We start from the raw sequence: 13,264 nt of genomic DNA on the forward strand, positions 1-13,264 counted from the left end.
CTCTCTATCTATCTATCTATCTCTATGTCTCTCTCTCTCTCTCTCTCTCTCTGTCTGTCTCTATCTATCTATCTATCTATCTATCAATCTATCTCTATCTCTCTCTATCTCTGTGTTTCTCTCTATCTATCTATCTATTTATCTCTCTCTCCCTCTCTCTCTCTCTCTCTCTCTCTCTCTCTCTCTCTCTCTCTCCTTTAGTTCTGTTTCTCCCGCTCTCATTATTTGGTTTCTTTTCTTTTTTTTTTACAATTGAATCAACCTCTTTCAAAAATGTCATCATTAACCTTTATTTTTGGAATTAAAAAAAAAGAAAAAAAAGAAAAAAAAAGGGAAAGAAATAAAAAGTCATGTGTTCTGCTTTAGAAATAAAATTAAGAAAGTGAAATATTTGAGTTGAAGAATTCGTATATTATATTTAAAATGGCAAAGTCTGTGGAATCAAGTTAATCTGTTTTAAAAACAGAAAAAATCAATGGTGAACTTTAGAAATAGAACAAATAAACAACAACACCAATAAATGATTGAATAAATTGAAATAATAATAAACCCAACGTGATAAATTGGTAAATAAACACATAAACGTTAAATACATAAATAAGTACATCAACATTTATATAGGGCATTGGTGTATTATTACCATGATCAATGCGCTTCACAACTCTTCACTTCTTTCCTGTACATCCAACGATAAGGAATAAAATCTTAGATCTATAAAAGTGGAAAATTCCTATAATATGAACACCGTTGTCTCTGTCCAATAAAACCCCAAACGTATTGATACAAGATGGAGTATTTTATAAATACAGAATTTATTCATTTTGAGGGTTCTGTTTGCTCAGATGGTAGAGCACTCGCTTCACACGCAAAGGGACCGACCGAGATCGATCCCTGGGTGGAGTCGAAATATATAAATAGTATGCAGATGACATCACTCAGGCCTTTGTTATTGTTTTTGCCATCCGCGTTTGTGAGTTGTTCTCACTAAACTGTATTAACCAGACTATAAAAGTTCATGGTTACACAGAGTTTTCTGTGTTGGTCCGTTATACTTCCGGATGGCAATGTTGTGAACTCCTTGGCCAAGCGCATTCTATCTATAGTTTCCGACCTCCCCCCCACCCCCCCATCACAAGCTGTACACCCAGCAGTTATTGGTTTGTTGGATCTGCTAGAGCAGGCGAAAAGTACTTTGCGATAGACTAGCCAGCGTCCTATCTAAATGGTAGCAAGCAATTGCTATTGCTCATTACACGCTATAGAAAAAGGGATAAACTCCGGCTCCATGAGCCAAATGGCTCTGAATGACTACTTTTTATTATTATTAATTTTAGCTTTTATTTTTTTACTTACACTTAAATATAAATTTACCTCCGTACACTCAGGTGTAGATTGTGAAGCGCATGACCCGGTAAAATGTTAAAACAATCTTCTGTTTATAAAGCAATTTATTTAAAAATAAACTATAAGAAAAAAAAGCATTTTAATAAACATTAAAAAAAAAATTTAAAAAAAATTAAAATCAACAAACAAAAAATTACAACCACCGTCTCAATAAGGTTTAATTTGTGACCGCTCGTTTCAAAACGGTATTTTGTCAGGATGATCACGATGCAGAAAATTGCATTTATAGATAGTATGCGCTTGGTTAAAAATCTCACAACATTGCCATCCGGAAGTATAACGGCCAACACACAAAACTATGAGTAACCTTGAACGTTTATAGTCTGGTTAATACAGTTTAGTGTGAGATCATGCCATATATGAAAAGTTGTAGACAGCATGAAGAATAAAAAGTACCAATTTTCTTTGTTTAGAACCACTGCTGCTCGCCGTTGCTGGGCGACGTGACATCAGACTATTGTATCCAATTACTCATAAACGTGGATGTCAAAAAAAACAATAACAATAACAAAGACCCGAGTGACGTCAACTTCATTCTATCTCTATCACCAGATTTATCAGAGTTTGGATGTTCTATTGAAGAGAATGGATACCATATTTTGAGTTTACTTGATGTAATGCCGATCGCCTCCTAAGCTTCGGACTGGGACGTTTTAACAGCTTCTCTGATTTGTTGAGTGAGTTCTTTCCACTGATGACGGCATGCTGCGATGGATCTCACGTGTTCTAAATCCTTTTCATATCACATTTTAAGTGTGCTAGATAGACAATAATTCAAACTTTTTCACCAGTTTAACTTAGATTTTTATTAAAAAAAACCTTCTTAGCTTCTGTTTCTCGCTATGTAATACCGTTTTGAGACGATGGGCCACAATATTATTGTGTCAGGGTCAACGTATACCTATTTCAAGGTCTGATAACTCAAATTGCTGTGTTTTTGGGGGCTTTTTTTTTTTTTTTTTTTTTTTTGGTATTTTTTTTTGGTTCGGACCCCCCCCCCCCCCCCCCCGCCCCTTGTCCATACAGCAGTGATTGGGTAGCTCTGTGTCTGTTCGATCTGGTGGAAAGTACTTAACGATAGACTAGACGCTTCTCCACAAGGCAGTAATCAATTTCTATTGTCCGTTTTCACACTTTGGAATGGGCCTAATGGCTTGAAGGACTACTTCTACTACTGAGACTGTGGGTCATATTAATTATATATATATATTATATTATATTATATTATATATATATATATATATATATATATATATATATATATATATATATATAATCCATCCGACAAGCACGTATTTGCAGGTCTGGTAACCGGACGCAATAATGGGCTTGTTTTAACATTGTTGTAATGGACAATATACCCGAAATGTTAAGCACCGTGTCCACCCCGACATAATACCGTCTTGAGACAACTGGTCACAATTGAAGAGTGGTGTTCCAAAACTCATTATCTCCATTTTCCCCTATTTTGAGATATTCAGGATAATTTCTCCCTAACATTTATCTATTATTATCCATTTTCCATATGAGCTATCAGATAATTTCCCCTAAGATTTATCTATCATTATCCATTCCAGTTTTGAGACATTGAAGATAATTTCCCACAAAAACGAATCTATTATTTATCCATTTCTCCTGAGATACATAGATGATTATTTCCCCTTCTGGTCCTAGTTTAGTTTTTAACCGAACTAAAAAAGAAACAACAAAAATTCCCTTTATTCATTGTATGGGAAATTTGTCTTTAGGGTCTATTCCAAGGGAAAACTGGAATAACCCAGGGATCAGCCGCAGTTCTGCGCCGCAGACTGAGCTAGGGCGAGCAGGTGACTTGTTCAATGCCACACACACAGCGCAGCGGGTATTCGAACTCGGTACCTTTCGGATACAAATCAAAGACAATACCGCTGAGCCACGCTGCCCATATATCTATCATATATCCATTTTCCCTATTTTGAGATATAGATGCTTATTTCCCCTAAAATGTACCTATTATTTATCATTTTATCACGATTAACGTTAAATTCAGCTAAGAAAAATTGTTGCGTAACTCGATGCTTAAAATGAAAAAAAAAAGAAAGAAATTAAGGGGCGGGCACCGGTGTAAGATAAAGAACTGAACAAGTGTGTATGAAAAGTGCCAGACAAAGCAAGAAAGAAAAATACAAGAAAAAAAAAAAACCATCCCAAAAAATCAGTCGACCTCTTATATATTTCTCTCTTGCTTTGTCTGGCACCTTTCCTACATACTTGTTCAATTCTTTAGCTTAAAATAAAGTTTACTTTTCAATATCAACACGGTTGGAAAATCTCAAAAAAGGAGAAAATTCGACCTAACGAGTTTTGAAAAACCGGCATCATTTTGTATATATATTATCATGAAAATGTTGGCGAGGCAGATCTTATTCCGGTCAGGCCTATTCCTTTCGTGTATTGATTCCCACAAGTCTCCGGTAAGGACGAATGCGTCATGGCCAAGCGGAAACAGGTCTCCGAGAAAAAGTTCCTTTGGTCTTTGTCCATGATGTGTTCCAAGAAACGCCTCAGGGGTAGGTGGTGACTCTGCTGGGCGTCCCAAAGGTGAGGAAGTCCTCGATCACGTGGTGAAGGGCATCTGGACGTACGTGTAGCCCCGGAAGATTATATGTGGAGTTCAGTTGTTCCTCTGGAATATGACACAGAAAATGTTTTTTAAAAATAAAAAGTAAATTAAAATTCCCTTTATTCATCCCCATGGTGATTTTTTTTCTTTAGGGTCTATTCCATTGGAAGACTGGAATAACCCAGGCGTCAGCCGCAGTGCATGCAGCGCTGCAAAGTGAGCTTGGGCGAGGTGACTTGCTCAAGGCCACACAGCGCGGCGGGTGATCGAACTCCGTACCTTTCACGTAAGAAGCAAAGACCTTACCTATGAGCCACGCTATCCCATACTTTCCCAAAATTGTGCCTTAAATGCGAGTATAATGTAAGGTTGTTTTTTTTTTAAATAAGTAAATATATAAATATGAACATTTTTTTTTCAATTGAGCATTTATATATCATTTATATATTAAAATCACTAAACATACTCAAAGGGCTTTACAAGCGGTCCCAAGCTTTCTCTCCATCTTATTGGCTCACTTAGGTACCTATAGAAATTGATGAAACATTATTGAACGGGGCGAAGTGGCTGAGTGGTTAAGGCATTGTATTGTGATCCGGATGACCCGGGTTCGAGCCCCGCTTCGGGCACTTTCGTTTTTTTTCCATGAGCAAGATTATTAACCCCCAATTTGAACGTATCGTACAATGAAAATTGGTACTTGAGGGTGTTGCTGAATACAAAATGATACCATGCGATTCAATTATGATGTAAGCATTTGAGTGTATTCCTATTAGTGGGGATCTGTGCTCGTGTCTGGATGAGACTTTTAGGTGATCTCAAACTAAGTACTTTGATGGTATGCTCTTGGAATCTACACCAATTCCCTATTTGTACCATTCCCTTTTGTCTTACCTTTTCTTGGGTGCTTTAAGTGTAATTCTAGAACTTTTTACTATCCCATATGTGACCCTCGTCTCAAAACGGTATTAAGTCGGGATGACTAAGATGCTGTAAATTGAATTTGTAGCCAGAAATATCAGACTTAAGTTGAGTTTGTTTGCTTTATAGAGGAGAAGGAATATCATATTTTACTGTGCTAAATACCAACGTTTCATATTTTTGACCAGTTTGACGTAAATTTGACTTTTTAGCATCTGGTTCATCCCGCCACAATACCGTTTTGAGACGTTTGGTCACATATTCTCCCTTTTACTGGAGCTGATATGACTTAAATGTGTTGCAAGCGCCGTAAAACCCTTAAAAACAAACGAAACAAAGACTCAACCATAGAGATTTTTGCTACTTTTCAAAATTGGAAAAGATGTATTAAAAATGAGCTACATAGATAGATAGTTTTATTAAAATACCATTAACATGTAAAGATTAAGACCACTAGCTTTGATACTACGCCTATTATCGGTTCACAAAAATGTAATATAAATAGTTACGGGTAAACTACGGATATAGATAGTATGCAGATGACGTCACTCAGGTCTGTGTTATTGTTTTTTGCCATCTGCGTTTATGAGTAATGCTCACTGAACTGTATTAACCCGACTATAAACGTTCATGGATACACACAGTTTTGTGTGTTGGTCCGTTATACTTCCGGATGGCAATGTTATGAGCTTCTAAGCCAAGCGCAAACTATCTATAGTCGGTGTTAGGGTTGAGTGAGTTAAACAGATCAGGGCTGTTCGATTCCGCTGCATCTTGAGCTTGAGCTCATATACAGCGCAATATCCACTAAACGTGCTCAAGGTGCTTTACTAAGGGTCCCTGACCAACAGCAACACGTAACATGTAGGACGAGACATTACGCATGTTCGGCGATTTTACTTTTTTTTTATCTTACGACAGAGACAACGCTGTTAACGGACAGGTATACATTTTACACATGAGTACGGTGAGAGAATGTGAGTAAAGAGTCTTTTCCAAGGACTCAACTATGCGGCGAGTGAGGCTCGAACCCAGGACCTTCATATCCGAAAGCGAGTGTCATACCACATACCGCACATTTTCTCGTAGACGATGCCATAGTCTGTTAGAAAATATCAAAGTAATAAATTATGGAGCAGACACCGTTACAAGATAAAGATTTGAACAAATGTGACCTATCGTCTCAAAACGGTATTATGTCGGAACGAACGATATGCTAAGAAGCCGAATTAAATGTTAAACTGGTCAAAACTATAAATTGTTGGCATTAGCACCGTATAATATGGTGTCCATTCTCCTCAATAAAACATACACACTCAACACAAGTCTGATATTTCTGGCTATAAATTCAATTTTCAATATTTCAGTTATCCAGACTCCATACCGTTTTGTTAATGCCAACAATTTATATTTTTGACCAGTTTAACATTTAATTCGGCTTTTAAGCATCTGGTTCGTTCCGACATAATACCGTTTTTGAGACGACGGGTCACATATATTCTCTAACCGCACTCAGATTTAATATTAGTACTAACCAATTTTACTGGTGGTTATTTCTGTCGATAGGAAAACAACAAAAATCGCTTTTTTTGCAAGCGTCATGTCTCGTTCTACATTCTAATTGTGTGGCTATGTGGTTTAGTGGGATGAGACTCGCTTTCGGATCGGAAGGTCCTGGGTTCGAGCCTCGCGCTCGGCGCATAGTTGAGTCCTTGGAAATGGCTCTTTACTCACATTCTCTCACCGCACTCAGGTGTAAAATGAGTACCTGGCCGTTAACACCGTTGTCTTTGTCCGAAAAATTGTAATATCTCCTAACAAGCGTCATGTCCCGTCCTACATGTTAAATGTTGCTGTTGACCAGGGACCCTTTGTAAAGCGCTTTGAGATTCATTTAGTGGTATTGCGCTATATAATGCTCAATTTTGAAGCTCAATTTTTAAATTTTTGCTGTCGTGCTTTGTTCGGCACCTTTCATCTACACTTGTTTAGATCTTTACTCTGTTAGAAGATTGGTTAAGGAATAGGGAATGACATTAGCGGAAGAGTAGCGTCCCTTGATTGGACGTCACCTTACAGAGAGAACGTCATCATGGTTTTGCGCATGCGCCTCTCTCGTCCTCGCTTTCGAGGAAGTGTTTCATCGAAGGCCGTCGCTTTCACCGGAAGCGAGGACGAGAGACGCATGCGCAAAACCATATTGACGTTCTCTCTCTAATAACTTCTCCGCCGGTGACGTCCAATCAAGGGACGCTACTCTTCCGCTAATCTCATTCCCTATAGATGCTTTGATCCCCAAATAAACGTTCAAGCTTGAAGGACTCACCCGTTGGCAGTGTCTTATAGTAGTACAATACGGGGTGCAAAAAGTTCGACAGCTGCGCAACGCTGGCATCAGACACGGCCCTGTCAGTTCGGAAGATGTCGCTCTCGGGCGATGAGAAGTTCTTTCCATATTCCATGGTGATGACCAGCACCGTACCTACGGGGATACCAGTGCGTTCCTCCACCCGGTCTATCAATTTGACTGGATAGTCTTCTATATAATGGACAGTCTGACCGTCTCTGTTGATGATATTATGTAATGGATTAGATGTAGTATAGAGGATGTCTCTGGTGATGCTATTATGTAATGGATTAGATGTATAGTATAGAGGATGTCTCTGGTGATGATATTATGTAATGGATTAGATGTATAGTATAGAGGATGTCTCTTGTGATGATATTATGTAATGGATTAGATGTATAGTATAGAGGATGTCTCTGGTGATGATATTATGTAATGGATTAGATGTATAGTATAGAGGATGTCTCTTGTGATGATATTATGTAATGGATTAGATGTATAGTATAGAGGATGTCTCTTGTGATGATATTATGTAATGGATTAGATATAGTATAGAGGATGTCTCTGGTGATGATATTATGTAATGCATTAGATATATAGTATAGAGGATGTCTCTGGTGATGATATTATGTAAAGGATTAGATGTAGTATAGAGGATGTCTCTGGTGATGGTATTATGTAATGGATTAGATTTATAGTATAAAGGATGTCTATGGTAATGATATTATGTGATGGATTGGTGAGTATAGATAGAGGAAAATAACACATTGAGCATTGATACAGAGCAAAAGAGGGGCCCCGATAGCCCGATAGTTGGTAGAGCACTTGCTTCACACGCCGCAAAGGGACCGAGATCGATCCCGGGTGCAGTCAAAAAAAATTTATGATCCTCCCTGTCCACCACCGAGCAGTGTATGAGTAGCTGAGTCTGTTAGATATAGTGGAAAGTACTTTGGGACAGACTAGCGTCCTTTCAAAAGGATTGGAAGCAATTGCTATATTGTACGTTTTACGCTATAGAACCCGAGCCGACTCCATGGGCCGAATGGATGTGGACTACATTTGATAGCCACTAAACGTGCGCAAAGCGCTTTACAAGGGGTCCATAGCCAACAGCAACATTTAACATGTAGGAGGAGACAAGAAGTCCATTAGGCGATATTGCAAGTTTTCCGACGCTGTTTACGGTCAGATATTCCTTTTACACTCTGAGCACGTTGAGAGAATAATGTGAGTAAAGAGTCTTTTCCAAGGACTCGACTCATTCACAGCGATACTCGAACCTTGGACCTTCAGATCCGAAGGCGAGTGTCATACAACGTAATACAATCAGCAATAAGACCCTGCTCCGTTGACCTTATATTTTTTACGCTTTTGTTATCAGTTATGATAATTTTGTAAAGGAAAATGATATGTGACCCTTCGCCTCAAAACGGTATTAAGTCGGGTTGGTTAAGATGCTGAAAATTGAATTTATAGCCAGAAATATCGGACTCGTGTTGAGTTTAATATGTTTTACTGAGGAGAATGAATACGATATTTTAGGGTGCTAATGCCAACAATTTATATTTTTGACCAGTTTAACATTTAATTTGGCTTTTTAAGCATTTGGTTTGTTCCGACATAATACCGTTTTGAGACAATCGGTCACAATTGTAACCTACTTACTTTGAAAAGATGGCGACGTCTCCCAAGAACTGGGGAAAGAAACGATAAATCATTAAAATGTTATAAGGCATGTTTGCCTATATATATATATATATAATATATATATATATATATATATATATATATATATATATATAATATATATATATATATATATATATATATGGGATCACTCACTTATATGTGGCCAAAACATATGTTTCTGTGTTACTACCACGTCGTCAGTTGATTAATCACCACTAAACCAACAACACAACGGAAGTAAGAATACAAGGATGTAAACATCGATCTCAAAGGGAATAACATTGATTCTGCGGACATTACGCCAACTGACGACGTGGATGAAAGCCACAGAAACATAATATATGTTTTGGCCACATATAAGTGAGTGATCCCATTTATAATTTATATTAGCTCTAACAAAAACAGTTCACGGCAAGCGCCATTAGGACTGCGACGCCTTATTATTATTATTATTATTATTATTATTATTATTATTATTATTATTATTATTATTATTATTATTATATTATTATTATTATTAGCTCTAACCATCATTATCGAGCACTTTCGTACCTACGTGTACCCTTATCAACACCTCTCTCTCTCTCTCTCTCTCTCTCTCTCATCTTATATATATATATATATATATATATATATATATATATATATATATATATAGAATATAGCCTACCTCGTAAAAAAAAAATAGGCATCGACCGCAGGGCAGTGGCGGAAATGACCCGTTTTTCAATATAAAAATGTACGTACTAGTCGCCTATTCCTGAGTCGAATGGGGTAATGTGTGTAAAGTGCCTTACCCAAAGACGGTACCAGAATTTTCCACGATCACTTGGCATCCATTCGGCGATTGACGACGTTTAACATTGCTTGACTATCGTGACAAGACGAAACACCGAAATGTACATATTTATTATCTACACGGATTCGGTATGCCTTGGCCAGATACTTATTCACGCCAGAGTCGGGTGAGAGATCGTGCAACGTGCCTCTTTTACCCAAAGTCACAATGCCGGGCAAAGGCAATGAGAAGAATAAGATTCCAATAATGTTTGAGTAATTGAAATAATAATAAACTAATGTTATACGTTCAGGTAAAATACTCACAACACCCGTCTGCCAAATCAATCATATCAAAACAGAAAACGATGTGTAACCGTTAACGTTTATAGTCTGATTGATAGACTTTTTCGTGAGAACTAATCACTAATAGACCGTCTAAAAATCATAACAAAGAGCCGAGTGACGTCCACTTCGTTCCGTCTATAAAGGATACTACTATCTCATGTGATCTTTCTAGACCCTTTGATATTCATGGTTTGATCAGCAGCTAAAGCTTCGGCTAATAGCAAAAGATGGTTGTTGATGTTTCGGGTTTGATAAAAAACAAATTAGTATTGTATTGATGCAGGGTTAATCCGAAACGTTAGCTGTCTTATAACTTGCTTTATTTATACAAACTTTTCAATACATAGATTTAAGATTCAGTCCGAATATTTTGATTGTTTTGATCAGACTGTTTTGATCAAATTGTAATATCGCCTAAGAGGCGTTATTTCTCGTTCTACATATTACGTGTTGCTGTTGGTCAGGGACCCTTTGTAAAGCGCTTTGAGCACATTTAGTGGATATTGCCCTACATAAAATCTCCAGAAAAAAATAGACTGAGTACCTGTCTACAGGCAGTGATGGGCATTGTAGGAGTGCCTGGCCAAAAAAAAAGAAGATACAACAACAACAAATTATTGTAACTCTCTCCTTACCAGCCATTTTCAGGATTTTCCCCAAAACTTCACACCCAACTACCACAAAAATATATTTTTAATGACTCAAACACAATAACAGTAAAATTCTTGCGATACATACTTTCTTTAGCAAAACATGCTGTACAACGCATTGCTCATTTTCTTTTAATGTTATTATGTACAAAAGAAATTTGAATAAGAAAAATGTTGGTTGTATCGTAACGAATGTGAGGAATTTCCTGTAGTTGGTAAGGAGATGGTTAAAAACATCAACGCTGTTAACGTCCAGGCTATTCACTTTAAAACTGAGTACGGTGAGAGAATTTGGGGTATTTTCCAAGGACTCAACTATGCGCCGAGTGAGGCTCGATCCCAGGACCTTCCGATCCGAAAGCGAGTGCCATACCACTAGACCAGCACATAGCCTATGCGGCTATGTGGTCTAGTGGTATGACACTCCCTTTCGGATCGGAAAAATTGTAATATTATCGCCTAACAGGCGTCATGTCTCGTTCTACATGTTACGTGTTACTGTTGGTCAGGAACCCTTTGTAAAGCGCTTTGAGCACATTTAGTGGATATTGCGCTACATAAAGGCTCCAAAAAAAAAATAGCCGCACCTTTTCTCAATAATGATTTTCTCTCTCTCTCTCTCTCTCTCTCTCTCTCTCTCTCTCTCTCTCTCTCTCTCTCTCTCTCTTTCTTTCTTTTTCCACTTACCCCAGTCATTTGATAGGGTCCCGAGGCTTCGTTGATCCTTTTGAGGATCGTGTTGTATAAACCAGAGGTTGGAAATTCAGTGGAAGGCCATGGAATGTTCTCGTAACGCCACTCTAGGAGGCGGTGTAAGGCACGGGCTGGGAAAAGACGGTGGGTTACACTGTGAGTATTATTTTGTAATGTGGCTATATATATATATATATATATATATATATATCGTTCTCTCTCTCTCTCTCCTCTCTCTCTCTCTCTCTCTCTCTCTCTCTCTTCTCTATCTAGATATCTATCTATCTATCTATCTATCTATCTATCTATCTATCTATCTATCTATCTATCTATCTATCTATCTATCTATCTATCTATCTATCTATCTATCTTTCAATCGTCTCAAGGAGAGGAACTGGGGATACAATTCTCCTTCATTAATACTCAAGAGATTACCGATTGAGACAATTTCTGAAATCTTCAACGAAACTCTACCTATCGTTCATTGAGACAATTTCTGACAATATGAAGCAAAACTCTACCTATCGTTCATTGAGACAATTTCTGACAATATGAAGCAAAACTCTACCTATCGTTCATTGAGACAATTTCTGACAATATGAAGCAAAACTCTACCTATCGTTCATTGAGACAATTTCTGACAATATTAACCCATTGCTGCCCGGGCATAATCTGAAAAAATGTCTCTCACAGACCATGCGAGGGGAGATAACTCTTCCAAATGTCATAGTGCACTTCATTAAAAAATTAATTGCAAGAATGTGAAACAAAATAAAAGCTGTTTTGGAAAGAAAAATGAATGGCCTTTAATTTGATGTATTGTTTTGGACTATTGATTCATATTTTGATTTGAAAAAAAATGTTAAAGTTGAAAAATATGTTATAATATTAAAACACATGAAATCCATTGTCAATGTCATCAAAATACGCATCCAACTCAACCTCAATGTCTAATTCAGTGTCTGAATGAGCACTTTCATCATCACTATCCATTAAAAAGCGTTGATCACGCCCGAAAATTGAGGAATTCAAACGCGATTCCAGCAAAAAAAAAAAAAAAGGACGTTACCACAACCGATTTGGTCGACAAACTTCAAAAAATCACAGCAGACAAACGAATTGAGATAAAAACGATCGGAAATTTCTAGTTTCACTTTCACTCTTTCTCTACTTTCGTTTTCTAAATAAAAAGAAGTGGTTCTACAAACGTTTTTAGTTTACTGGTTCAAAGATGCTGGGTACCTGGCGGGCGATATCGGGCAATTTGGACTGATTGAGATGTTTTTTTAGCGGGCGATTACGGGCGATTTGGGCGGCAATGGGTTAACCAAAACTCTACCTATCGTTCATTGAGACAATTTCTGACAATATTAACCAAAACTGTACATAATGACCACTGGGGCAAAATTCTGTCAATCGTGAACGAAACTAAATATCATCCATTTAGACAATTTTTGACAATATTAAGCAAAAGTCTACCTGAATCATCGTCCATTGAGACATTTCCGATAATATTTAATAGAACTCTACATATCGTCCGTTGAGACAGTTTCTGACCGTCTTCGTCAAAACTATACAGTAATGGTCCACTGAGACAATTCCTTATACTTTAATAATAGATTATGTCTGTAAAGCGCCGATTGTACATTTTTATTATCACCATTATTATTATTATTATTATTATTATTATTATTATATTATTATTATTATAGTAGTAGTAGTAGTAGTATAGTAGTAGTAGTATTAGTAGTAGTAGTAGTAGTAGTAGCAGCAGCAGCAGCAGCAGTTGTTGTAGTAGTAGTAGTAGTAGTAGTAAGTAGTATAGTAGTA

General features: G+C 37.3%; 2 protein-coding genes across 3 annotated transcripts in view; both read right to left on the reverse strand.

Moving 5' to 3' along the window:
- LOC144972401 (FAD-dependent oxidoreductase domain-containing protein 2-like) overlaps positions 1 to 13,264 on the reverse strand; it is a 245,734-nt gene that overhangs the window by 82,709 nt on the left and 149,761 nt on the right. The gene's annotated exons all lie outside the window — the stretch shown is intronic.
- On the reverse strand, positions 2,984 to 11,567 carry LOC144974070 (FAD-dependent oxidoreductase domain-containing protein 2-like). The gene is made up of 4 exons (XM_078916959.1): positions 11,429 to 11,567; positions 8,943 to 8,971; positions 7,254 to 7,492; positions 2,984 to 4,069 (listed from the first exon to the last, which is right to left on the reverse strand). The coding sequence occupies exons 1-4, from the start codon at positions 11,435 to 11,437 to the stop codon at positions 3,948 to 3,950; spliced, it is 399 nt and encodes a 132-aa protein (XP_078773085.1). The 5' UTR covers positions 11,438 to 11,567; the 3' UTR covers positions 2,984 to 3,947.

This window comes from Berghia stephanieae, chromosome 5 (genome assembly GCF_034508935.2).
Source record: "Berghia stephanieae isolate SIO BIC M18660-M18661 chromosome 5, UCSD_Bste_1.3, whole genome shotgun sequence".
NCBI classification, from domain to species: Eukaryota; Metazoa; Mollusca; class Gastropoda; order Nudibranchia; family Aeolidiidae; genus Berghia; species Berghia stephanieae.